This window comes from Monodelphis domestica, chromosome 8 (genome assembly GCF_027887165.1).
Source record: "Monodelphis domestica isolate mMonDom1 chromosome 8, mMonDom1.pri, whole genome shotgun sequence".
In the NCBI taxonomy this organism is placed as follows: Eukaryota; Metazoa; Chordata; class Mammalia; order Didelphimorphia; family Didelphidae; genus Monodelphis; species Monodelphis domestica.
This window is the reverse complement of record NC_077234.1, coordinates 3,274,979-3,302,622: the sequence shown is the minus strand read 5'-3', so window position 1 is coordinate 3,302,622 and position 27,644 is coordinate 3,274,979. Positions and strand designations below refer to the sequence as shown.

Here is a 27,644-nt window from a genome sequence, read left to right as displayed (position 1 = left end):
ATGCACAGCCATGCCATAGGGCATCCCCAGCCCTAGGCACACTGAGGCAGCTGGGCTAGTCGGAATTTTGACATTTAGCTGAAATCAAATGAGGTTAGCCCAAGTGTCCCCTAGGAGAGGGCTTCTGGGGAGCTGCTCTAGCCTGGTAATCGGCATCGCTCTCCTGCCAAATGGGAATGGATGTTTATCAAGTGACTGAAACAAGCTTGTTTCCTGCTGTACTGTAGACCAGCCGTCTGGACAGGCATTTGTTTTCTTGTTTTTAAACCCTCACCTTGTTTTAGAATCACTACTGTATATTGGTTCTTAGGCAGAAGGGCAGTCAAGGTATGGCAATGGGGATCAAGTGACTTGTCCAGGGTCACACAGCTAGGAAGTGTCTGAGGCCACATTGGAACCCAGGACCTCTCATCTCAGGGCCTGGCTCTATCCACTGAGCCACTCAGCTGAAGAATGGGCACAGTTAATAACTGCAATTCTGCCTGGGGCTGGGGCTTCTTACAGGAGCCAAGGGGATTCCTAGGGGCAGGGGGAGGGGGTGCTGAGTGCCAATAGCTGATGGCCACTGCCTCTCTGAGAAACCAACATGGCACTAAGAGTCTGTTCCACTTTGGGCAGGAAAGAATCTTGGCCCAGGGCATGTGTCTGAAGTCCAATGCTCCAGCAAGCAGCTTCTTTCCCGTTTCTGGCCACAAAAGCTACGCAGGTCTGTGTCTACCCCTTGGGATGGGAGCCTGCACTGGGCGCTGAGGCCGCCCGAGCCTGCCTCCCCCCAAAGGCCAAGGGGTCTGGCTTGGAGCTCAAGCTTCCCACACTCCCAACACAATTAACGGAGGAGGACAGATTCTTTCTACTGAATTTATTAAGCTCTGGCCCAGAGCCCGCATGCAGTTTAGAACACCACTCCGAAGAGGTGGCATGGAACAACGTGCCCGCCACAGCCACGGATGGGCTTCCCTCAGGCAAACACACACATCCCCCCAAAAGGGCCAGGTCCCCGGCAGGCTCCCACCCCGACCCCTAGACCTCTGAAGCGAACACAAAAGAGACAGACTGGGCTCTGGCCTCCTGGGGCAGGACGGCTACTTACAAGGTCTGAAGAGTGAGCCACGAGGCCACCATTTTATCAAGCATGGCAGAGCTTGGCCTTCGAGAAGAGCGTGGTAGTCACGGCTGCCTCGGGGCGGCCACCTCCTTGGGCTGGCCTTCTGAGTGAGAATGAGGCCAGCACCCTGGCCAGGAGGGCCCACCGATGCCAGGGGAAGGTCCCGATCACCCTGATTCAGAAGGAGGGTTAGCAAACAATCGTGGGTGCCCCTCGTTGACGTCCCAGGAGTGGCCCTGTAGGAAGGCTTGAAGCGCCGCGAAGACTGGCACTCCCAATTCTGCAGAGCTGAGACAGCAGCCCCCAGTCCCACTACATGTCCAACCTGACCAGCCTCCTCCCCCAAAGCCCGCCAAGGGGACTGGCAGACGCTTGGGCACCCATCTGACACGGAAGCCAAAGAAGGCTGGCATTGGGTGGGCGCTGGTGTGACCCACCGGGCAGCATGGCCAACGAGAAGCCTTCCTCCTCTTCTCAGCCTTCTCTCCCAAGAACTTGGTCCTGTGGCTGCCCGGGCGGCCACTGCTCCTCCCATGGGCTGGCGTGATGAAGGGCGTGGGGGCGGCCAGCCCGCTGGCCTCGGAGGGCCTCCGGTCACTCCTGCTCCCCTGGGGCGTCTGGCCCCTAGTCCTCGGGGATCGGCGTGTTGCAATTGCCGTGGAAGATGCGGACGTGGCCCTCGCAGCGGAAGTAGGCGTCAAAGACGTCGCGGTAGCCGTGGTCCTTCCACCAGGTGCACAGCTGCCGGTTCCAGGTGCAGTCCAGCACGTGGAAGAGCTCGGGGTGCTCCATGCCGGCCACCGTGAAGAAGTCCTGGTCCCCCAGGTGGCCCCGGAAGTGGTACTTGTCTGTGAGCCGCTGCAGCGCCGCCGGCTCGAGGAGCCGCCGGTACAGGGCCGACTGGCGCATGGCCTCCAGGTTCAGGAGCATCACGCCGCTGTTGAAGCCCGGGAGCCCCTCGGGAGGGGGGTCCCCGACGCGGCTCTGAGGGTTCTCTCGGCGGAACTGCCAAAAGGTGTGCCTGGGGAGAGCAAAGGGGAAGTCAGTGATGGGCCCGGGGAAGGGTCCCCGGGGGGCAAGAGGAGGCCAGACTCTCCTCCCTCCTCCTCTCGGGCCTTTGGCTTTGACCCAGTCACGGGTTACAGCCGGGCGGTCCCCATCCCGGATGGACGCGGAGACCAATACAGGCGGCCGACCACAAAGCAGCTCTTGGGCCCGGCACGGCCGACTCCCACGGTGGGAAGGACGAGGATTCCCGACGCCCCCACGAGGCACCCCCAGCGCCAGCAGAGCCCAAGCAGCCGGCGTCCCGGCAGGGCTCGTGCCAGGGAAGGGAAAGGGGGGCTAGGAAAGGGCCACCGGGGGACCCCAGAAACGGACCCCCCGAGCCCCAGGACGCCATCTCTGTTCCAGCCTCCGGCCTGCCCCCGGCTCTCCCCACCCAGGGGAGCACAGGCTCATCGCCCACTGCGGGGGCCAACAAGCGCCCGGCCCAGGGACTCCCAGGACATCTGCCAGGCCCCGAGCCCCTTCTCTGGCGCTGGAGCACAGGCGGGGCAAGTCTGCCCAGGGTCCCGGGCCGCCCGAGGGAGGACTTGCACTCGGGTCTTCCCAACTACAAGACTTCCTCTCCCACAAACCCTGGCTGGACAAGACCACGAGGGTCCCCGGCGTGCCTGCAGCCTGCCGCTCCCCGTCCAGAGCCTCCCAAGAGCCCCGTCAAGTGGGCCCTCTTGACGGGCGAACAGACAGGAGAGAGCAGCGCAGGGCGCAGGAGCCAGACTGCAGACTTCAGCAGGGAGCAGGACGGGGGCTGGGGGGCCCTCACCCCCCTGTGGATTTCAGAATGACTCCACCCTACTGAGACACGCTGTAGGGGAAGATAAAAGGGGTAGAAAGCTGTGATAAGGCCCTAGGCCAAGCAGTTTAAATTAATTCGTACTCTCTCTCTGTACACACGTGTGCGTGTATGCATGTGTGTGCATGGGGGGGGCTCCTGTTTCCTGTGGATCGTTTACATTTTTAGAGACAAGGAATGGCAGAGAAAAGCCTGCCCGAGAGCCTTCCGGGATGGGCCCTGCTGTCTCGCCAACCTCCCCCCCCCCCCCCCCCCAGCAACCATCGCCATAGCAGCAGCCGCCAGCCAGCAGGGGAGACGCCCAGGAGCTGCTCCTTCCCGCAGCGCCCCTGATCACGGATGGTCACTGTCGCTTGCTGCGCATCTCAGGTTTCTCCTCACTGACCCTCCAGCTCTGACTCGCCGGCCCTCCCCCTCCGCAGGCCCCTCTCCCACCCACAGGCCTGTCCCTCCTCCCCAGCTGGTCGGTGATAGGAAGGCGCCAACCTACGCCAACCACAAAATCCCCTACCAGGGCAAGAGCCCTCATCTGTCCCCGCAAAGGCCAGGCTACTGTGGCCAGAGTCTTCCCTGGGTCTCCCCAGTACCCAAGCAGCCAAAGGGACTTTCTCCTCCCCTCATGTCCCAGGCTGCCAATGGCCGCCAGGACCCCCTCAAAAATGCCAACAGACAGCCTTGTACCGCCCATGCCCTTGGCAGTCTCCCTCCAAGAATCCCTCCTCTCTACAAGGGCTTCCCAGCACTCGTGCCTTCCCCAACTGGAAGAGCCCAGTTCAAATCTGTCTCTGACATACACTGGTGGTGTGACACTGAACAAATCAGGGCAGCCCTGGGGAAGGAGGGGATTCTCCACACAGATGGCATCCCTCTCCTAGTCCAGGTGGAGCACACCCCCCCCTTCCATCTCCCCAAACAAGACCAGGTCGGGGAGACCCAACAGACGGGCACCTTGCCAAGGCTCGGGCCGAGTCCACAGCAGGCCCGGAAACACGCTCTGCATCTAATGAGCATAGTAGGCACTGGGTCTGGAGGCTCAAAGAAAAATGCCCTGACATCCTTTTTTTTTTCCATTTAATTAATTAATTTGGAATATTTTCCCATTGTTCCATGATTGCCCCAACATTCCTGAATAAGAATAAAATAGAAAGAATTTACAGATCATCTCTAGAATTAAATTCTCAAATGAAAATTCCCAGGAATATTATAGCTAAATTCAAGAGCGCTTCTCAAGCCAAGGAGAAAACACTGCAAGCAACCAGAAAGAAACAATGTGGAGCTACAGTCAGGATTACACAGGACTTAGCAGCCAAAGAATCAGAAGGATCAGAAGGACTTGGAATGTGATATTCCAGAAAGCAAAAGATCTGGGTTCACAACCCAGAATCACCTCCCCAGCAAAACCAAGTATATTCTTCCAGGGGGAAAATGATAATTTAGTAAAAGAAACGATTTCCAAGCATTCCTGAAGAAAAGACCAGGCCTAAACAGAAAATATGATATCCTAATACAAGACCCAAGAGAAGCCTAAAAAGGTAAATAAGAAAGAGAAAATGTAGGGGATTCAATAAGGTCAAACTCCATATTCCTGTGTGGAAAGATGATATTTGTAATCTTAAAGTTTTTAATAGGTATTAGAGCAGTTAGTTAGAAGGCACATACATAGACAGAGCATGTGGGAGTAAGCAGGATGACATGAAATAAAATAAATTAGGGTTTAAAAAGAGGATTGCATGGCACAAGTAAAACCCAGTGGAAGTGCTCGTTGGCTATGGGAGGGAGGTGGGACGAGGGAAGGGAAAGAGCATGAATCATGGAACCATGGAAAAATTGTCTAAATTAATTAAATGAATGCAACCAATAAATAAACAAACACACAAATAAATAAGGAGAGGTCTGCACCAAAAGAGAAGGGAAAGGAGAGGTGAAATGGGAGTAAATAACCTCACCTAAAGAGGCATAAAAACTGGTCCAGCGCAGAAGAGGGAGACAGTGGTGCCGGGAAACACATAAGCCTTACTCTCATCAGAACTGGCTCAGAATAACAATACTACTCATTCGGGTACAGAATCCTATCTTCCCCCCTAGAGAAGAAGGAAGGGAATAAGACGAGGGGGTGTAGAAGGGAGAGAGAAGGGGGGCTGAACAAACTGTGGTGCATTTTGTCAATGGGATACTCTTGTGCTCCCAGAATGAGAAGCAGAATGATTTCAGGAAAAGCTGGAAAGATCTGCGGGAACTGGGGCAGAACTAGGAGAACCTTGTACCCAACCATGCTGTGCGGTGATCGCCAGGAGAACATGGCTCTGCTAGCACGGCAACGGGCTGGGACAACCCTGAAAGACTTAGGGGAGACCCACGGTGCTCCCCCCCACCCAGCCCTCCAGCCCTCTCAGCCCTGCCTACACCGGGGGCTCTGAGCTTGCTCATGGGGCCCATTCAGGTGTTTTCCTCTCTTTCAGCAGCTTTTCCTCATCCCAATCCCAAACCTGCCTCCCAGGGCTTCCCCGATAGGTGATCAGGATCTACCATCTCAGAACCCTTCTAAGGCTCCCAGAAAGCACCCAGGGGAGGCCTCTGTTCAGGAAGGGTGGCTCTAGCTGGCACTCCCAAGCTCAGTCCCACAGACCAAAGATGGGGCTACACCAACCAAACAAGCAACAATCACGAAGCCTTTACTCAGCGTCTCTGTGCCATGCCAGGGCTCCGGAGGCCTGTCGGCCAGGGGTGGACTGCGGACAAATGTGGTCTGGTACGGTCCCCTGGCTTCACAGACTGAAGGTCTGAGCCCCCTGCCTCCCACAGGCACCATCTTCCTAGAGCCTGGGCTCCCACGTGTCTCTAAGCCACTTTGGGCAATTCTCTCTGTTTCAAGCTTTGCCCTCCACATTCCATGTCTACAGTACTCCTTGGGCAGAGCACAGGGGCGCTAGGAGCCTTGCCCCAGGAACTTCATGGGTCCATGCGGGGTGTGCTCTGAGCACTCCACCAGCAAGCACTCAAGCTGCCCCATTCCCAGAGGCCCAGGATATCAGTCTTGGGCCAATGAATGCCCTGTGATGGACTCTAAGAGGTCAAGGAAAGGGAAGAGGTGCTCAGTGGGGCCCTCGGCCTGGCCTTCAGCAGCCCCTTGTGGAAAGGAAACAAACACAAGTTCTGGACTTTCTGCCACTGTATTAAGTGGGCAACAGTGGGAATGTTATGGAGAGAAGAAAGTGACAGGGCTGACAGTTGGTGGGGGAAGAGGCGAGTGGGAGTGGCAGCTGATCTTGTGACTAGAGCACTTCCTTCCTGCATTGGAGGTAGGAGGAGCGTTTCTTTGCAGTCTAGATAGAAATGCCTCTACTTTCTTCAGCCCAAAGAGACAGGCCCAACCAGCTCTGAAGGTCAGAACTGTTGCTTGCTCTCTACTGCTATGATTTTGAAATTAAGAAAACTAGCACAGATATAGTGTAGACAGGAATAAGAGAAATCCTCCACCAGTCTATGAGGCCTGGCCTCAGCTCCAAATCTGAGAAAGACTCCAACCTTATTTAGGGACATCCCTGATACCTCTCCAATCTGAACTGGTTATTAAAATTTATCTTATTTGAATATCACAGTCAGATAAGTGGACTATCTTTTCTGGGGCATAGAGGGAGCTCAGTCATCCAATTACAAACATTCCTTATCGCACCCCTGCTGGGCGACCAAAGTCTGGGGAAAGGCTTGTACCTCAGGAGGGTCCGTGTTTACCTGATCTGGGGCATCTTCGGCATCAATTCATAGAGAAGAAATCCCCGCAGGCTATCATAAGTGGCTCATTTCTTGGACACCCCATTTTGTTTAGAAAAATAGCCTCTTGGCAGGGGGCATCTCTTTCCTTTGTTTCACCGGCAGCCTATTCCCTCTCACCCTTCAACTCCTCCAGCCCCTGCTACAAACTTCCATCCTGTTTTTTATAGCCACCCATCTTTCCCTATAAATATTTCACCCTTCACCACCCCGTCAGCTGGTACTGTCAGCAAGACCCTCTGCCAGAGTATCTGGTACGTTCTGGCCAAGGGAAAAGGCCGTCCTTGTAGACATCCCACGACCGAGTGCTCAACAGAGCCCGGTGGTGTGTAACAAGGCCAGTCTTCCCTTGCGTGGCCCAGCACCACGCCACGGTGCTCTTCAGCCTTCGGGGATGCCAGAACCTGGAGGGGGGCAGACAGCATGGTGGTGCCTAAGGCACGGAGCACGAAGTCGGCCTTAGTTGTGTCCTGGGTGACATCACACCATGTAGAGCTCCCTCATCAAAACAAGGGGAGCCCTGATGGTGGCGTTGTGAATGGATCCAACCATTCTGGAGGGCAATTTTGAACTATGCCCAAAGGGCGCTAAAAGACTGTCTGCCATTTGATCCAGCCATAGCACTGCTGGGTTTGTACCCCAAAGAGATCATAAGGAAAAAGACTTGTACAAGAACATTCATAGCTGCGCTCTTTGTGGTGGCCAAAAACTGGAAAATGAGGGGATGCCCTTCCATTGGGGAATGGCTGAACACATTGTGGTACATGATGGTGACAGAATACTATTGTGCTCAAAGGAATGATGAACTGGAGGGATTCCACGTGAACTGGGATGACCTCCAGGAAGTAATGCAGAGTGAGAGGAGCAGAGCCAGGAGAACATTGTACACAGAGACTGATACATTGTAGCACAATCGAATGTAATGGACTCCTCCATTAGTGGCAGTGCAGTGATCCTGAACAACCTGGAGGGATCTACGGGAAAGAACACTATTCACATTCAGAGGAAACACTGTGGGAGTAGAAACACAGAAGAAAAACAACTGCTTGATCACATGGGTCGAGGGGATATGGCTGGGGATAGAGTCTAAATGAACATCCTAGTGCAAACATCAAAAATATGGAAATAGGTTCTGATCAAGGACAAAATTTAATACCCAGTGGAATTGCGTGTCGGTTATGGGAGGGGTGGGAGGAGGGGAGGGAGGAATAGAAAATGATTTTTGTAAACAAGGAATAATGTTTGAAATTGACCAAATAAAAAAAATGCTTAAAAATTTTAATTTAATTTAAAAAAGGGGGGGGGCCCTTGATGCCCAGAGCCCCAGTTGGGGGGGGGGGGGGGCGGGAGAGAAGAACACATGGCAGCATTTAGAAAGAGTTTCCTAAAGGGTAAGGAAGGCCCTCCTAGTGTGGGAGAGAGATACGGCCAGGCAGAGTGGACAAAGGCCAGAAGGAGTCCAGAGAGAGCTTCCTGGTGTGGGCACATTAAGACAGGGAAGCAAGCAAGGCAGGGAGCTTCCACAACTGGGCAGAAGCTCTGTCACTTGATTTGGGGTGGTCCAGGGGGTACACCTCCGTGCCTCAGTGTCCCCCCCAGGTGATGGAGGGCTAAGGTAGGAGCTACAGGTTAAGAAAAATGCCAGCAAGGTGGAACATGTCCAGAGGGAGGCAAAAGAGGGTGCAGGGCCTAGAATCCTCTCTCTTGGGCATGAGGTAGAAGTAGCCGTGATGGTGGTAAGGTGGGGATTTGGAGAATGGCTAACCAGCCATGGGCACGTGGTTTTTATTTTGTTCCCTCTTTATTACTTGATTTCTAATCATCCTTAATAAACATCATAAAATATAATATTCTTATTATTTGAGCTATAAATTTAATTTTTACACTGCCCATGGGCAGGCGGGTGCGAGACGTCACTGGGTGAGAGGAGAGGGAGGTGGGCACATTTCAGGCCTCCCCCAGCACCGTTGTCACCAATTCCCCACTGGGGCGGCTGTGTGCCAGCCACTGTGCTCTGTGCCCAATTACCTGGACAGCATGGAGGGGGGCTCTTGGGGGCCCCAAGTCACATCACTGGCTCTGCTAGGGGTCACCACCGCAGAGACAGGGCACAGTTACATGGGATCCCTGGCAGAAATACTGCCTGCGGGGGCAGCTGGGTGGCTCAGTGGATGGAGAGCCAGACCTAGAGGCCGGAGGTCCTGGGTTCAAATCCGGCCTCAGACACTTCCCCCACTGCCTAGCCCTTAGCACTCTTCTGCCTTGGAGCCAATACACAGTATTGACTCCAAGACGGAAGGTAAGGCTTAAAAAAAAAAAGGAAACACTGTCTGCACGGGGAGCCCGACTGTCCCCTCTGACATCGAGGGACGGGAAAGTTGTAAAAAACCCAAAACATCATGGAGTACAGAGGGAGAGAGCACGCTGGCAGAGCCACGGAGGCTGCTGCCTTCGCCCCTTTCCCTTCTTCCTCCTCTGTTTCTGTCTCCTTCCCCTCCCTTCCCCCCTCTCTGTCCCCCATCTCCCTCCTTCCAGCCCCCCTCTATCTATCTCTATCTTCCCCCTCCCCCCCTCTGTCCCCCATCTCCCTCCTTCCAGCCCCCCTCTATCTATCTCTACTTCCCCCTCCCTCCCCCCTCTGTCCCCCCATCTCCCTCCTTCCAGCCCCCCTCTATCTATCTCTATCTTCCCCCTCCCCCCTCTGTCCCCCCATCTCCCTCCTTCCAGCCCTCCTCTATCTATCTCTATCTTCCCCCTCCCCCCTCTGTCCCCCCATCTCCCTCCTTCCAGCCCCCCTCTATCTATCTCTATCTTCCCCCTCCCCCCCTCTGTCCCCCATCTCCCTCCTTCCAGCCCCCCTCTATCTATCTCTATCTTCCCCCTCCCCCCTCTCTGTCCCCCATCTCCCTCCTTCCAGCCCCCCTCTATCTATCTCTATCTTCCCCCTCCCCCCCGTCCCCCCATCTCCCTCCTTCCAGCCCCCCTCTATCTCTATCTTCCCCCTTCCCCCCTCAGTCCCCCCATCTCCCTCCTTCCAGCCCCCCTCTATCTCTACTTCCCCCTCCCTCCCCCCCTCTGTCCCCCCATCTCCCTCCTTCCAGCCCCCCTCTATCTATCTCTACTTCCCCCTCCCCCCCTCTGTCCCTCCTTCCAGCCCCCCTCTATCTATCTCTATCTTCCCCCTCCCCCCCTCTCTGTCTCTGTATCTCTCCACCACCGCCTATCCCGAGCCTTCTGTCTTCGAGTCAGTGCTGTGTGCTGGTCCCAAGGTAGTGGGGGTAGGTGACTGGTGCAGGGTCACACAGCTAGGACGGTGAGGGGCAGCCCCCTCCCGCCCCTCCTTGCTGCGTCTCGGCCCTGCTCTTTTGGGCCCCCTGAACACGCGGGAGGCCTGTCCAAAGGCCCGGTGTGGCCTCTGTGCCTCCACTGGGAACAAAGCAGGGCGCTGGCCTGGCTTGCACCCCCCAGGCACGAGGGCGGCCGGCCGGTGAGCCCCGGCGGGGCCCCTCATCTTCCGGGGAAGCCGCACACGCCGCGGGGGCCGGCGGGCTGCGGTGGGGCGGCCACAGATGGGGGTTCTGGGAACGCCAGGAGGCCAAGAGAGGAACAGAGGCCGGAGGGGGCGGAGACCCAGGCGGCACTTGGCAAGCGGATCTGGGGGGGGGAGAATCACGGGCGGGGGGGGGGACGGGGCCCAGCGAAGGGGCAGTTTGAGGTCTCCGTCTCCCCCTCTCTGACCGCTCTTCCCACGTGCCTCCGTCCCCCCCAAGCGCCCCTCTGACTCCGGCCTGAGCGGGAGGCCCGTGTCCACCTGGGGCCGCAGGACAGGGCAGGCGCGGACGACCCTTCGGGTTCCGGAGTGATCCAGCCAGGGAAGAATCCGGGCCGGCCGCCCCAGAGCTCCGAGGCGTCCAGAAGCCAGAGGCCACCCACACCCGTTTACAGATGAGCAAACTGAGGCCGAGGCAGGCCAAAGCCGGCTCTCTTGAGGGCCCTTCTCCGCGGCCTGGTGCCCGGGGCCTCCTCTCGGAGCCGCCGGGGGGCCTCAGGCGACTCTGCTGGTGCCCGGAGCCGGGGAGCCCGCAGAGGCGCCACAAGGAGCTCGGGGGCCGCTCACACGCGGGGCGAGCGGGGGAGAAGCCCGCCTGGCGCGTCTGATCTCTCCGGGCGGCTCTCGGCCTCCCTGGGGGCCGGCGGTGCCCTCTCGTGCCGGAGCTTCCCTCTGACCGCGATCTCTGTCTGGCCGGACGCCGGGGCACCCCGGGGCTTCTCGGGGCTCCTTCGTGCCCTAGATTTAAAGCCACCACAGACGGGGAGGCGGGCGTCCAGGGGGGCACGTCCAGCGGTTGGAGCGGATCTGCTCTGAGGTGGGCACAAGAAAAGGGCCCCGGAGGGTGCCGAGGGCGGTCGTTGGAGCTCTGCCGACGGAGATGGCCGGAGGGCGTCTGGGGGAGCCCTGCCTTCTCTGGCCGCGACCCAGGCTTGGCCAGCCCCGGGCCTCCCGGCCTCCGCTTTCCTCACTGTGAACAGCCGACGGGCTTTGGCCGTCTGAACCCCGGACGGCTACGGCAGTCGGCGCCGGCCGGGCCCTCCGAGCGCGCGGCACGTGGCCCGACCGCGAGGCGAGGAGGCCCCCACGATGGGGGACGCAGACCCGGCGACCGCTCTGCCGCCAGCATTAGCCACACAGAAACGGTCCGGGCGGACGACGGCACACGTAGAGCTGGGGAAGTGAGTGCGCGCCGGCTCCGGGCGAGGGAAGGAGCTGGGGCAGCCCCGCTCGCCCCCCCCCCCCCCCCCCCCCGGGTCCTTAGCTAGGAAGCGCGGCCGAGAGCCGGCCTCCCGGCTCCCCGCCCGATGCCTGCCCGGCCTACCTGTACACCGGCTGCATCTCGCGGGCGAGCCCGATGACGGCCCCCGGAGGGAAACGGTCGAACTCCTCGAACAGCTCGCGGATGTTGGCCGTGTACTTGAGGTCCAAATCCAGCTGAATGATCCTCGAGATCTCTGCGGGGGAAAGAAGGGCTGCTCAGACCGAACATGCACACGGTGAGACCGCTGGGAGGAGCGGAGCAGGATGGGCTCTATAGAAAACTCTGGAGAATCAAGGAAGCAACGAGCCAAGAACACCCAAGAGCTTTTTCAAAGGGGCGAAAGACAAACCAAGCCCCAACGTCGTCTGCATCTCTGCGCAGCCACGGCAGAAACCAGGAAGGCCTTCCAGAAAGAGAAATCCCACCTCAAAGACCAATAAGACACCCAAAAGTCGGGCTGCGACCCCCCCCCCCATCTACCAACAGGACATGACGGTCTCTGCAGAGATCCGGCCCCTGGCAGTACCCTAAACAGGGCGTTACCCAGTTAGATCCAGATGGGCACCGTGTCAGTGAGGTGACTGAGGACATACTTGAGACTCAACCAAAGAATCCCACAATGCATTTGGACAAAAAATCACGCACCAAAAAGGGAAGGAAAGAGGACTAAACGCATCTGATCTCAAGTTCTGCGATCATCCGACCCAGCGGGAGCGGCTCAACATGAGAAAAAGAAGTCCAGACGGTGATGGGGGGGGGGGGGGGGTGCACAAATGGCCTGTGCGTGGCTGACGAACACGAAGGGAACCAAGAACTGGACAACAGGAAGTCCGGCACTCCCACACCACGGCTGACACCCGCAGCCCCCAAATGGACAAATGACCCAAAGGGAAGGGAAAAGACCGCACCTGAACAGCCAGGGTGGAGGGCCGGCCCTGTCCCAGGGCTCTCTGGGGTAACTAGAAGAGGAACGGACGCATGAATCTGGGGGCACAAAGTAGCCAAGCTTCTGCTCAACAAAACGAACAGAGCCAGAAGGGGAAGGAAAGTTCTGGCTTAAGGAAGGAACTCCAAGCCTCAAATATCTCTGCCACAAGCCCGACCTCTGAATCCAAAGTCCACAGATGGGCTGGCCAAAGGGGACGGCCCTCAGGTGGCCCCCAAGAACGGCGTCTCTTTTCTCGTGAGCCCGGGGCACGTGGGGGATGCTGGCGCCAGGCCCAGGGGGTGCAGCTGGGGGGAAATAGGACCCCGAGCTCCAGTGGGACGCAGCGGGGTTTCGTAAACGCACACTGACTGGCACGGAGGCACCTCCACCTCATGCCCTGGCCTCCGGCTCCTGCAGACGTCCTACCAAAGAAAGGAGGCGAGGCTGGGCCTCCTGTTTAGCCAGCCATGCCAGGAGGGCTTCCGATGAGAGAGAAAACAATTGTTCTGGGCCAGTCTGGGGCCGAGCCTCCCCCCAACGCCCACATCCCCGGCCCAGGCTTACTCAAGGCAGGATTTCCTGGAAAGGGCTTTGCAGCAAAGCTGAGACAAGCAGCTCCAGGTCTGTCTTCTGCCAGCGGCCCCCATGGCTGAGTCACCCAGAGGCCAGGGACACCGGCACCGGCAACCTGAGCCATCCGGGGCCTCTCCGGGCTGGCACTGCCCTTCGTTGGCAGATGCCCAAGCGGGCACAGCTCTCTGGGCTTCGAGGCCAGAGACACCCACTGGGAGGGAAGGAAAGGGAGGCAAAGCATGTCTGCTTCGGCCCAAGGACACTCCTGCGGCATTCAATGCCCATCCGACAGTTAAAATCCACGACCTGAACCCTCGAAGGCTGGGGCGTCATTGCTGGCTACTGCGGTACATCCTGGTTTGGACGACCGGGCCTTGAAACAAAAGGGACAGATGGATGGCTCACTGGCCTAGAGACGGAGGCCCTGGGTTCCAATACAGCCTCAGACACTTCCTAGCTAGGTGACCCTGGACGAGTCACCTAACCTTACTATGCAGCCCTTCCTGTTCTTCTGCCTGGGAATAGGTACACAGGATTAGTCTAAGATGGAAGGGAAGGGATTAAAAAGGCACAATGTGGTGGCCTTTCTTGGTGGGAGCTTCCTGCCAAAGCAAGGCCTTCTCTCTCCTCTAGGCACACAGGCGGGGGCCACCAGAGCAAAGGACAGCATACACCGGCAGCCAGGGTCGCCCTCATGGCCATTTTTTCTGTTATTCCGGGGTTCAATGCTGGGTTTTCCTGGTCCAACCATCCCAGTGTCAGTAAGAATTACTTTTAAACACAAACCACTGGGTTAAGAGCGAGGGCAGCCTCGTGCGAAGAGCCACGAGTGACTCATGGGAAGACGGGGAAGGCCCCGAGGCTCAGGAGGACCAAGACCCAAGGAAAGTCCTCTGTGCCCCGAGCGGTCCTGGAGCTCGCTGGCACAGCCGAGCCAGACGTGGCACCTGGACGAGGAGGCCTCCAGGCCCTGGGGGGAGACGTGGGGCTGAGGGGAAGTGAACGAGGCACAACCAGGAGGCCTTCTCCGTGGCGCCAACGTGCCTCCCCTCCGGGGCAGGGCCTAGGACTGAGGACCCCCACGCGGTCCTCGGTCACCCCCTCAGGCCTGGCCTCCTTGATTGTTCCGGGCTCCAAGGGGTGGCTCATGGGAGGCGAGCATTCAAAACTGAAAACAAAAAAGCAAGCGCCATGGATGGGCTCAGCACTGGGGCGCCATGTGGGAGAGGGGGCAGGCCCTTGGGCTGAGACGCCACGTCCTCTACAACGTGCCTGCTGACAGAAGGAGCCTGGGGACACCCGGGCACCCTGGTGCAGTCCACGGAGAAGCCGACCCTCGCCACCATCGCCTTCCCCCAGGCTGGCCAGAGATGCGGCACATGGGAGGGCTGGCACGGAAGCGCTTCTCCCACCAGGCAGGCTGCAACCTGACACTGGCGTCCACCTGGCAGGACGTCTTCCCCAGAGCTGCAAATGGTGGCCAGAGAGCTTTCCTGGAGATCTGCTGGTCTGTAGGGGTGACAGTGAGCTGGGTGGACCAGCTGATGCCCACCTCCAAATGGCCCCCCAGAAAGCGGCTCCCAGGCCAGCCTGGAGGCCTCTCAAAGCAACATTCCACGGTGGAAACCTGGCTCGGGGCGCCTGGGCAGCTTCCAATTAAGTGAGCCACGAGACATGTCATCTGACTAAGGATGGAATTACAACCCAGGGCCAGGGCTGTCGCTGAAAATGTAAAAACAACAAAAATTCCGGGGGGGGGGGGGGGGAGAGGGAGGGGGGTGGGCAGCCTGCTTTCCTCGGCCCTCTTGTCTCCACACTCTCCAGATACGATTCTGGGCACAAACAACGGACCACATGACAAATGTAATCAGGAAATGGCCGGAAGAACAGCAGGCACAGTATGCTCAGAGCTGAAGAACCATGGACACCAGCAGCACAAATAAACAGAACAGACTAAGGATGCTCTCTCTTCCCCCCACCCCCCACTCCCTCTGTCTGAGGGGAAACAATCCCAGATCTTTCCGCCATCTGAGGGCATGTGAAATTCCAGGCTAAGATTTCTCCTCAGAGGCAGAAAAAAGGGACAAAGGACGGGAAGTGGAAAGCCAGGAGTTCAGGACCTTACTGACGTCAGCTGGGGCCCTTGGAGAGGATCCCTCTGCACAGAAGGCCAAGGCCAGCTGGAAAAGCCATTTCACCAGAAACAGAAGGGCCCTCACTCCTAGTCTTTTCCCTTCTGCGGGGTCACATGACAGTCCTCCACACCAATGACTCAACTCATCGAAAGAGTGGAAAGCCCCATGTATCCCCTGGGCAGGGGGGCAACCACTCTAGACTTGATGCCCTGACTGAGAAGCCCCAGGAAGGGCAACAGTCCCACCCGCTACAGAGTCGGAGGAAATCAGAAGTTTGCCTTGGCAGCCTGGGCCCTCATTTAATCAACCCAGAGATGATTAAGGCCCTGCTACATGCCAGGTATTAGGCCAGGGGCCAGGGGCACAAAGAGAGAATGAAACTATCCCTACCTGCAAGGTGCCTTCACATGAGGGAGGCAGATAACAAGAACACTAAAATCTACACAACAAAAATAGAAAGTGAATAAATCCAATGCTGTTCAGTCCAAGGTAGGAGATCAGCAAGCATAGGAGTAACTGCGAAGATCAGGAAAGATTTCCTTAAGACAGAACCTGAGCTGTATCTAAAAGGAAAAGGACTTGATCAGGCAGGATGAAGAAGGGAGGGCATTTCAGGCATGGGGAAATGCCAGAGCAAAGGCATGGAGATGAGAGGGTGAGTGTTGTGAGGTGCAGAGGAGAATCTAGCTGGACTACAGCTAGTGGGAGTAAAATCTAATGGCAGAGGAAGACAGGCTGGAGTCAGGCTGAGTGGGGCTTCAAAAGCTAAACAAGTGACACACTGGAGCTGGGAAGTCCCGAGTTCAAATCTGAACTCAGATACTTCCAAGCCATGCAATCCTGGCTAAGTCATGAAACCCTGATTGCTTAGCCCTTCTGTCTTACAGTTACTAAGGCAGAAAGTAAGAGCTTTTTGTTCTTTTAAAAAAGGCAGAGTATCTTGTTTTTTCTCTGTTCTTTAGTTCACAGGGAGTCAAGTAGGGGAATGGCATAGTCAGGTCTGTGCTTAAGGGCCATTCATTTTGTAGCCTGTGGAGGACAGACAAGTGCAGAGACATGAGGTAGGGAGCCCATAGCCCACTACCAGCCCTAGCAGAGTTTGATAGAATTCTCCTACAAACCCATCAGCCAAAGGAGTACCTCCCTGAAGCCCCATCGTCCTTTCTGCAATTCCTTTACACTCCATTCTATTTGGTTTTTGATACTGCATTCTGTATTGTAGACAATGGGTTATCCTGTTGGTCTGAGCACTTTTATCTTCTTTTTAAACATATTCCTATTTCTTTTCTGTTTTCTGCTCTGCCAGAAAATACTGTGCCAGATCTTTTAGTCCTTTGCTCTACTGGTGATCGAATCTCCTCTTGAATCAGATTGACCAAAGGCTGATCAATTCTTTTTAGAAAATCTGCTCTTTACAGTTCGTTTCCAGGTGATGTTTTTCCTAGAATTTTTTCTCTCCACTTCTGGACTCATCTTAGTTCTATTTACTTATTGTCTTTTCAGTCATTTGAAAACCATGTTCAGTCCATTCTTTGGTGTCATTAATGTATGCTATGGAGATGGTTTTCCCACTGAGGAATGCTTTGGCTGCATGCCAGAAGTTTGGCCATGCCATTTCCTTGCTATTTTCTTTCACACACTTACTCTTGTGTCTATGATTTGTTCTTTGACCCACTAATTGTTTAGGATTTCGCTGTTAAGTCTCCATTTGGGTTGATGTCTTCTGCTTGTGTTCTGTAAGCCAATTACTATTTTTGCTTCACTATGGGCTGTGAAGGATGTGTTCATGCTGCCTTATCGTTTTCATTTGCAATATCTCCATGCCCTAGACAAGTCAATTTTTGTAAAAATTTCATGGAATACTGAGAAATACGTGCCCTATTAAGTGGTTCCACCAATAAGTCCTTTAACTTTACTTTCTCTGGCAATTTGTTAAACTCTGTATTTTCCCTTTTGTTTACCTCCTTTGTTTTGGTGGTGGTCCAGTTGTGTCCAACTCTTCATGACCTCATTTGGAATTTTCTTGGCAGAGACACTGGAGAGGTTTGCCATTTCCTTCTCTAGCTCATTTGACAGATGAGGAAACTAAGGCAAACAAGTTAAATTGGCTTGTCCATGGTCACACAGCTAATAAGTGTCTGAGGTCAGATTTAAATTGAGATCTTCCTCACTCCAGACCTGGCACTCTAACCATTGCACCACCTAGCTGCCCCCAACAGGTAAGTCTGTTGGACTTATCCAAAACTGAGTGTGGGACATTGCAATCTCCTATGTTGTCTATGAATAGTAGTTCATGCTGTCCATTGTGGATTTGGATGCTAAGGCATTTGGAGCACATCATTTTAATACACACTGATTTGTTGTCCATGGTTTCTTTCAGGATAGTGTGGTTTGATTACCCCTTTTTAGGTTGTGAACCCGTACTTATGCTTTGTCTGAAGGCATGACAGTAATCCTTGCTTTTTCTGAATTACTTGATTCACAGTAAATTTTGTAGCAGCCCCTTATCTTTTTGTTGTATATGTCTTTGTTTTTAGGCATATTTCTTGAAAATAATAGGTTGGAAGGTCTTGGTTTCTTAGTCAACCCGTCACTTTTTCCTTTTATTGGACTATTTAATCCATTCACATTTAAACTTTTTTAAATGTTTTTTTTATTTTATTTAATTAGATGATTTAGAATAATTTTCCATGGTTACAACTCATGTTCCTTCCCTCCCCTCCCCCGCCCCTTCTCATATCTGACGCACAATTCCACTAGGTTTAACATGTGCCATCAATCAAGACCCATTTCCTTATTATTAATATTTGCACTAGGGTGATCTTTTAGAGTTCACACTTTCCCAGTCATAGCCCCACCGACCCATGTGATCAAGCAGTTGTTTTTCTTCTGTGTTTCTTTTCCCGCAGTTCTTCCTGTGGATGTGGAGAGCGTCTTTCTCATATGTCCCTCCAAATAGTTCTGGATCATTGCATTGTCACTAGTAGGGAAGTCCTTTACTGCTGCGAGTTCATTGGGGTTTGTACCTCATTTTGGTTCTCGGTGCTCTCAAGCGTCCTCCTTGGCATCAAGACAGCTAGGACGGATTCATCTCTTGCGCATCATTTCTATTTTGAAGAGGTTTCAAAGGCCACGTGTATTGGAGAAAATATTGAGCCTTCCATCCTGTTCTTCCCGACCCAGGTCGCTCACCACCCATTTCCTCTTCGTTCCCACTTGGGCAATGCCAGCCACAAGCTTCTGCCCTGGTGGAGGCTTAGGAAAGTCCAATAAACCCCTGGGCTGAGAGTTCCTGCTCGTGTAATGCTCCCAGGCTCACCTTAGTCACTTCCACTTCTCTTTAGGGCTTCCAGGGGCCGGCAGGGAGTGACCAAAGCCTCCACTGGGACCGGCTATTTAACCTGCTGAAAGCCTGGTTGTTTCTCCTCTGTGAGCAGTTCATAATGGGGGGGGGGGGGGGTCTTGTGAAGGTCCACCAAAGGGTGTGGGCACAACGCATCCCCGGCGGGGCCACAAGATGGCCGACGCCAAAGGCTCCCTAACAGGCCCTCCTTCCTGGGTGGGCCCGGAGCTCTCCAAGGCCAAGACGCTTCCCCCTCCGAAGGCGTCCCGAGCACAAAGAAAGAGGAGCACGCGCTGTCCCAAGTCCAAGCCACGGGGGCTGTTTAGCGGGTGGGAGAGGCTCAGGGGCCGCTCATGTTGCTGGCTGAAGGGAAGAGGCTCTAGCCTTGTTCCCTGGCCAGAGGCATCACTCATAGCCCTGGGAGGAAGAGGTAAGGAGGCCCGTGCAGGCCGGAGCTAGGGAGAAGGCCAGGAAGAGGCCCAAGAAGGCAAGGCGACGCCAAGGCCTGGGGGGGTGGGGGGGTCCCTTGTCCACTTTCCAGGCCCGTGTCCGTCCTCCCAGGGCCTCCTCGCCCCGAGGGTCTGTGCTCCATCCCCGAGAGGCCTTGGTGTCTCCGTCCCTGCTGGACCTCAGGCTCCAAAGCTGCCTCTACCAGCCTCAGCCACGGAGCCAGTCCCGGAGGGGTCTCCAGCACAGCCCCTGCAGCTGGGCCCCAAAGAGTGCCCAGAACTGACCGAAAGCAAAGCCGGCCAGCAGGGCCTTGAGAAAGGTGCTCGGGGCGCCCCCACGCCCCAGGCTAAGTGGCCAGAGGCCCGGCCCTTGGGCTGCAGTCACCCCCCCTTCCCAGGCGCCCGGCCCCCCCATGGCAAAGCGCCCTCCGCAGGCCGAAGCAGGACTCGCCCAGGGAGTCCAGCTCCGATGAAGCCCCGGCCTGGGAGGCGGGGGGAGCTCTTCCAGCAGCCCACATCTCTGCCTCAGTCCCTGCGAGTGGTGTCTGAGTGCTGGGTGTGAATCGTGGCTCTGCGCCCTTCCCCGCAGGGACATCTCGGAAGGCCAGGGCCGCGTCCCTCCTCCCCCCTGCCCGGAGGGCGTGCGTGCAGGCCCCTGCCCGCAGCCTTCCACCAGGAACACGGAGGCGCCCGACCCGAGGCCAGCGGCCAAGCCTGAAGGAAAGGGAGGACGTCAAGCCCTTCGGCAGCCCCTGAAGAGACCGAGTCCAAGGAGAAGGGCCCGAGGGGCCCTCGGAGCCCGCCTGGCCAGAGGAGCAAACTGAAGGGGCTCTCCTCGGTCAGGAGGACCCAGCCGCGCTTTCCGTGGCTCCTGGGAGGGCCGGAGCCGTGTCCGGCCGGAGGGGGCAGCCGGGCCCTGCCACTTCCCATAAAGAGTGAGCCAAGGGCCTCGGTGACTCCGAGAAGGCTCCCAGGAAGCATGAGGGGCCCGGGAGGAAGGGGCTCCCTGACGCTGCAGGCGCCCACAGGGCCTTCTGGTTCGGGGGGGCGGGGGGGGTCCTGCTCCCAGAGCCCGAGCGCATCGCGGATCAGAGACGCAGAGGGAAGCGTAGCACTCGGGGGGGATTCTGGAGGAAGTGCTCGCTCTCTGCTCTCTTCCGCACTGGCAGGCTCTTTCCTTCCAGACTGGTCTTCAAGGTGATCACAAACCCCCCAGGGTGGCTCCAGCCCCACAAAGTACCAGGAGAGCCCTCGCCCGCCCTAAAGGAACACACTGGGGAGGTGAACCTCCTTTTGTAACCCAAACGCTCCCCCCAGCCAGACCCCTGAGCATCAGACCTTGCAGGGGAGCCAGAACGCTTTGCCCCCAAACGCCTCCGTTTACAGACAAGGAGAAGTTCCAGTCCAAAGTCACTGGGTCTCTGCTGGTTTCCCATCTGTATTCTCCTTCTAAAGCTAGCATTCAGCACACTGCGGACACCCAAAGGCCACCTGCCCCAGTTTTGGAGCAGTGACCCCCAGAATAAAGCCCTGAAACTTGGTCTTGATTAAAAGAACCCGGGATGTTTTAGCACCTGCTATTAGCCACACAGTAACCAAGGACAATGCTGCTGCATGTACAAGAAAGGCAGCGGCACTGGGGGAAAAGGGGAGAGAAAAAGGATTTACTGAGTGCCTACTTTGTGCCAAGCATTGTGCTAAGGGCTTTAAAACCATTATCTCATTTGATGCTTACAACTCTTCAAGGACATTACAGTTAGGACCCCCATTTTACAACTGGGGAAACTGAGGCCAAAGGGTAAATGACTTGCCTAGGATTTCACAGCAAGCAGAGAGTATCCCTCTCTCCTGGAGTCCGAAAGCCCCAACTTTAAATCCTGCAGCAGTCACGTATTCTCAAGTGACCCGGCCCAAAAAAACATGTGTACACACACATACACTTCTAGCTGACTAACAGTCATTCCTCAATAGATAAATGGTCAAAGGATGTGAACAAACAATTCTCAAAAGATCTGTTTCACATCTCAAAAAAGATGCTTTAAATTAACTAAGAAAAAAGAAACACAAACCAAAACAACCCTGAAGTTTTACCTCACACTCTGCAAACTGGCAAAGATAACATAAAGGGGCAGCAGTCAATGTGGAGGGGTCTAGGGAAGACAGGCACACTGGTACATTGTTGGTGAAGCTGTGAAGTAGCACCACCATTTGGGAAAGCAATTTGGAATTCTGCAAATGAATGGACTAAAATGTCCATACCTTTGGAAGCAGAGACCGAAAGAAGCCTGTGATAAGAAGAAAGTGTCCATGTGCACCAAAATGTTGACAGTGATACTTTTTGCAATAGCTAAGAATTAAAAACAAAGTAGATGTGCATTAAGGAATGGCAAAACAAATTGTGGTCCATGAATTAGTAACAAAATACTACTGAGCTTTAAGAAATGACAGTTGAATGACAGCAAAGGAAAGTAATAAATGCTGGAGGGGATGTGGCAAAATCAGGACATGAATGCATCACTGATGAAGTTGTGAATTGATAAAACCATTCTGGAGAGCAATTTGGAACTATGTGCAAAGGGCTTTAAGGGACTGTCTTCCTTTTCATACCACTGCTGGGTTTATACCCCAAAGAGATAAAAAGGAAAAAGCCTTGTACAAGAACATTCATAGCTGCGCTGTCTGTGGTGGCAGAAAATTGGAAAATGAGGGGCTGCCCTTCGATTGGGGAATACTCTTGTGCTCAAAGGAATAATGAACCGGAGGGATTCCATGTGAACTGGGACGACCTCCAGGAAGTGATGCAGAGTGAGAGGAGCAGAACCAGGAGAACATTGTACATACTGATACGTTGTAGCACGATTGAATGTAACTGACTGCTACTAGCAGCAATGCAATGACCCAGGACAATTCTGAGGGATCTGAGAGAAAGAAGCTCTCCACATCCAGAGGAAGAACTATGGGAGCAGAAATGCAGAAGAAAAACAACTGCCTGATAGCATAGGTCGATGGAGATATGATTGGGGACATAGACTCTAAACAATCACCCTCGTGCAAATATCAACAATATGGAAACAGGTCTTGATGAATGACACATATAAAACCCAGTGGAATTGTGTGCCAGCTATGGGGGAGGGGGGAGAACATGAATTATGTAAACATGAAAAAATATTATAAATTAATTAAATAAAATTTTCAATTCAAATAAATAAATAGAAGATGACAGTTGAGTTGCATATAGAGAAGGATGGAAAGAGCAATACGAGCTGATAATGTCAACAAAATCAAGAAAGCAACCTATATAGTCACTACAATATAAATGGAAGAGAATGACACACCAAACATCCAAAGTAAGGTCACAAAAAGACAAAAAATAACAAAGTAACAAAATTATAAAGATCTAAAATGACTCAAAGAGAAAGAAGCCACTCCCAACTGACCCTCCAGTGGAGGTGGAAGGCCCACAGGTGTTACACGTGGCACACTTATGGACTTTCTCAATTGATTGTACTGACATTTTTTCTTCTGTTAAAAACATTTAAAACATTTTAAAAGTATTTATTAAATAAAATATTTTAAAAGATGTTGGTAAAATACATTAAAAATAAAAATTTAAATGTGTTAAAAATATAAAATATGAGATGGCTATTGGGGAAGGGAGAGGGATGTAAGAAAACCAAAAGCAAACATCATATGCTATGGGGATCCCCTACAATTATCAGGAAACACAAATAAAATGACATTTTCCAATCCTATCAAACGCACACAGCAGTTTGTCCAGAACTTATTCAGATCAAGTGAGATTTATTCCAGGGATGCGAGTAGGATTCCACATGAAGAACACCATCAATATACTTAATCCTATTAAAAACAAAAACGCCTAAAACCACATGAACAGAAACGGAAACAATCTTTTGACAACACAGAGGCAGAAAAGGATCTTTTTACAAACACCAAAAGCTTCTACCTAAACTAAAAGCATGTAAATGTCGATGCAGAGGAGAAACATTAGAACCTTTTCCTTTTTTTAACTGAAAAGTTTTACTTAATTAATCAATTTAGACTATTTCCCAGGGTCACATGATTCACGTTCCTGGAACCTTTTCCAGTAGATCCAGAGGAAAGCAAAGAGGCGCTCTCTGTGCTCACTATTACTTGACATAGTTCTGGAAGCACTAGAAGTTCAGGAGCACGAAGAGCAGAGAGAGAAATCCACGGAAGAGAGAGAGAGACGAGATGGCATTCTCTCTATATGCGAACAACATTTCTAAGCAAAATCCGAGAGAATCTGCAGAGATTAACCAGGATAATGAATAGAGTCAGCAAAGTTGAAAGCTACCAAACAGGCCTTTGCAAATGAAACGCAATTGCTTATAACAAGCTTTTAAAATCCAAGAGGCACTAAGAGAAAGGGAAGTCCTTGGGCACCAAATGACTATTGAAACTATCTGGGGTCAACCAGCCAAAAGACATAAAATATTTGTATAGGTTCCATTACAAAGCACTTCGTTTCTTTTCTTTTCTTTTTTTTAAAACCCTTATCTTCCGTCTTGGAGTCAATACTGTGTAAGGGCTAGGTTAAGTGACTTGTTCAAGGTCACACAGCTGGGAAGTGTCTGAGGTCAGATTTGAACCCAGGACCTCCAGTCTCTAGGCCTGACTCTCCATCCATCCACTGAGCCACTCAGCTGCCCCTTAAAAATACAAAGGCAACTTAAATAGCTGCAGAAACATTTGGGGCTCCTTTCTAAGCCAGGCCAATAAAATAAACTAAAAGGTTAACTGACATTCTAAAGCCATACCAGTGAAATTCTGAAAGAGGTACTGGGTAGAACTCCAAAAGTAACAATTCATCTGGAAAGTGAGAGATTAGACTACCAAGAGAAATGGGGGAGAGCACAGGGACAAAAGAGGAGTAAAATCTGCAGCCCTCAGACAGTCATCAAATCCCTAAGAACAGGTAAATGACGGATCAGACTTGACAAAGCAGCATCAGATACAATGGAGGAAGCCAATAACCTCGTGTTCAGCAAAGTGGGAAAAAGATCAATGCCTTGGGAAGGAACTCGTTATTGGATAAAAACTGGAAAGCCTGGAAAGCGATCTGGCGGAAATCAGGCTTAGTCTGAGCCTTCACACCACACTCCACAATCCATTCTAAATGGATAGACGACCTGAACGTTAAAGAACAGACTATAAAGAAGCACATTCCGTACCTCTCAGGGCTCCAGGTAGATGCAGACTGACCAAACAAGTGATGGTGGCAACTGCACACCATAAATGAGATTGTTTTGATGACACCTCACTGAAACGCTTCTGCACAGACAACACTAACGCACCTCGGATAAGAAGGGAAGCAGTCAAATGGGGGGATCTTTATCACAAATTTCTCAGATAAGGTTGGATATCCAAGATACAGAAGGCAGAGGTACCTCTATGGACACGCGTCCTCACAAACACACCCAAAAGCCATTTCCTGACAGATAAGTGGTCAAAGGACAAGAACAAACAACTCTCAGCAGAACCGAACAGGAGGAACAGTCACCTGAAAAAATGTTCCAGATCGCTCCTAATAAGGGAAATGCCCATCCAAACCCCCCTGAGCTTTCACCTCATACTCTGCAAACTGGCCAAAATGGCCCAGAACGACAGCATCAACGCTGGAAGGGTTGTGGAAAGGCGGCTGGGCGGGCTAATCCACTGCTGGTGGTGCAGGGAGTGGCACAACCATTGGGAAAGCATTTGGAAATTATCGAACCAACAGACGAACGTGCAGCGTCTCCTTTGAACCAGAGACTCTGTTCCTGGGTTCAACACCCCGAGGAGGCCTGGGAGAAGAATAAAGTGTCCAAACACATAAAAATACTGATTGGAGCCCTGTTTGTGCCAGCTGAGAACTGGACCCAAGGAAGATGGTGCCTCCCTGAGGGAACAGAAGCTTGTTGTACTACAAGTAGGACCTGCTCCGGGGGATGAAGGAAGAGAACTCTGGGAAGACCTGCACGAACCGATGAAGAGTGAAGTCGCTGGCGCCGAGGCAAGAGCAGAGGAAGCAGAAGAAGCGTGCAGAGAGGAGGCAGCATCCCTGAGAAGCGGCCCCTCTTTTCTCTTCCAGGAAGCGCTCCTATACGTCACCTCCTGTGACCTCGCAGCAATCCTGGGAGACAGACACTGACGACCCCAAACGAAGACTGCAAAAGATGAAAGTGACTTTGCCACAGTCACACAGCAAGTTGGCGTCTGAGGCGGAATTGGAACTTGGGTCTTCCTCACTCCAAGCCCAAAGCTCTATCTCCTTCATCCCCTTGCTGACACGGATGCCACGTCCAGGCCAGCCAAGGCCGAGTTCCCGAATGGCGCATCCCAACGTGCAGCATCAGCGACAGAGTGGTGGGAGAAGAGGAAGGGAGGAGGGAGGAGGACGGCTTCGCTGAAAAGAGAGGGATTTGGCGGTCTGCCTCTGCCTCTCCCTGGGGGGAGCCTCTGGGGGCCAGAAAAGGCAGCCTTAGACTCGCGCTGGCTCTCCCCTGACACAGGCCAGGCCTCCTCTGGCTCCTGCCTCGGCCCAGCCGTCTCCTGTGAGGGAATTCTGGCCCCGTCCTGGGCCCCGAGAAGGAAGACGCCCGCCGGCCGCTGGCACGAAGTGCTGGCGGGGCTGCCTGTGCCAGCCCTGCCTGGCGGCCGGAGGGGTCGCAGGCCTGTGAGGCTTCTCGGCTGCCCGGAGCCCCAAAGGCCCGCCAGGACGGGCCGGCACGAGGTCGGCCCGTCCATCTCCCAGAGGCGACGACAAGCTTCCATCTGGTCCAATCCCAAACCTCCCCCCAAACTGGCCCGTCAGCAGAGAAGCCAGGCCCGACGCTGGGCGCTCCTCCTGCCCACGTTCCCCCACAGAGTGCCCAGCCTGGTGCCCCCAACCTGCCTCGACCCCCCGGAGGAACCGCCTCCCCTCTCTGGGGGCCTCGTTTCCTCCCACGTCAGACCAAGAGACGAGGCTGGATGTCCTCGAAGGCCGATTCTGTGCCCGACTGATCAGAGGCTACAAAGCCAACTGTGGCCACGCCGGGCAGCTCAGGGTGGCAGGAAGGAGCGGCTGGCTGGATCGGACAGAACCAGGCCTCGGTGGCACCCTGGAGAACCCGGGCGAGAGCAGGTGCCAGCGCGCTCTACAGCCTCAAAGGGAACCTGTTTCTCGGCTCCTCCCCCAACAAGGAAGGCTCCGAGGACCCCACAGAGGCCTTCTGGTCCTGCCCCTCCTTTTACAGGGGAGGAAACTGAGGCTCGGGAAGTGAGGCAGGAAGCACTCAAGGCAGAATTTGAACCCAGGTCCTCTGACCCTCCAGCTGGTGATCTTTTTGGATTTAATTCTCTACATCTCTCCCCAAAGACTGACCCTTCCTAGGGGCCAAGGCTGCCTTTTACCCCCAGTGCCTAGCACCGTGCAGGGCCCCAGGAAGACTCCCTCAACACCTGTGGAGCTTGTGAATGAATAGACAGATTGTTATTATAACCAAGAGATCAGGCGGGCGGCAGCCAGCCCCAAAGACCCCGAGAAAAGCCGCCCGACGACACCCGGCAAAGGCAAGGACAAACGGAAAGGCTTACGGTGCCAAGGCGAAGGCAGGCCCCCGCGGCCGCCACCCCAGGGCCCAGCGAGCGGCGGCTCCAGCAGCTCCAGCATCGGCAGCCAGAATCATCCGCAGAGCCCGTCCTCTGCCAATCCGCCTCCACTCCTCCCGCCAGCCCCTCTGCGGCAGGCTGGAGCTGTCCGTCATCTCCCACTCCCTCCCTGCCTCTGCTGCCGCAGGACCAGGAGGAGGGCAATCGCACCCCGCAGATGGGCAGGGAGAAAACAAGGAGAAGCCTAGACAACAGGGTGCTTCCCCCTCCCCCTCCTCCCTTCCTCCTCTTCTCTCTCCCCTTCCCCCCCTCCCTCTTCCCCTCCCCCCCTCCTCCCTCTTCCCCTCCCCCCTCCTCCTCTTTCCTCTCCTCTCCTTCTCCCTCCCCTCCTCTTCTCCCTCCCCTCCTCCCCTTTCCCCTCCTCCTCTTCTCCCTCCCCTCCTCCCCTTCTCCCTCCTCCTTCTCCCTTTCCCCTCCTCTTCTCCCTCCTCCTCCTCCCCTTCCCACTCCTCCTCTACCCCTTCCCCCTCCTCCTCTTCTCCCTCCCCTTCCTCCTCTTCCTCTTCCCCCTCCCCTCTCCTCCTCCTCTTCCCCTCCCTCCCCTTCCCCCTCCTCCTCTTCCCCTCCCTTCTCTTCCTTCCCTTCCCCTCCTCCTCTTCCCCCTCCTCCTCTTCCTCTTCCCCCTCCCCTCTCCTCCTCCTCTTCCCCCTCCCCTCTCCTCCTCCTCTTCCCCTTCCTCCCCTTCCCCCTCCTCCTCTTCTCCCTCCCCTTCCCCCTCCTCCTCTTCTCCCTCCTCCTCCCCTTCCCCTCCTCCTCTTCCTCCTCCTCCCCTTCCCCCTCCTCTTCTCCCTCCCCTTCCCCCTCCTCCTCTTCTCCCTCCTCCTCCCCTTCCCCTCCTCCTCTTCCTCCTCCTCCCCTTCCCCCTCCTCTTCTCCCTCCCCTTCCCCCTCCTCCTCTTCTCCCTCCTCCTCCTCTTCCTCCTCCTCCCCTACCCCTCCTCCCCTTCCCCCTCCCCCTCCTCCCCTTCCCCCTCCCCATCGCCCTCTTCCTTCCC

At 54.7% G+C, this 27,644-nt stretch overlaps 1 protein-coding gene across 3 annotated transcripts in view; it reads right to left on the bottom strand.

The window, feature by feature from the left end:
* Positions 1-844: 844 nt before the first annotated feature.
* The window catches only part of XXYLT1 (xyloside xylosyltransferase 1), a 41,966-nt gene continuing 15,166 nt past the window's right edge, over positions 845-27,644 (bottom strand). For 2 of the 3 annotated variants that reach the window (XM_056807788.1, XM_056807787.1), the window contains 2 exons: positions 11,609-11,741; positions 845-2,126 (listed from right to left, as the gene is read on the bottom strand). In XM_056807788.1, the coding sequence (XP_056663766.1) occupies positions 1,730-2,126; positions 11,609-11,741 (530 nt within the window). In that variant the 3' untranslated portion in view covers positions 845-1,729. Of the gene's footprint in view, positions 2,127-11,608; positions 11,742-26,575; positions 26,883-27,644 lie in introns of those variants that run through there. The other variant, XM_056807789.1, reaches the window with a different exon arrangement.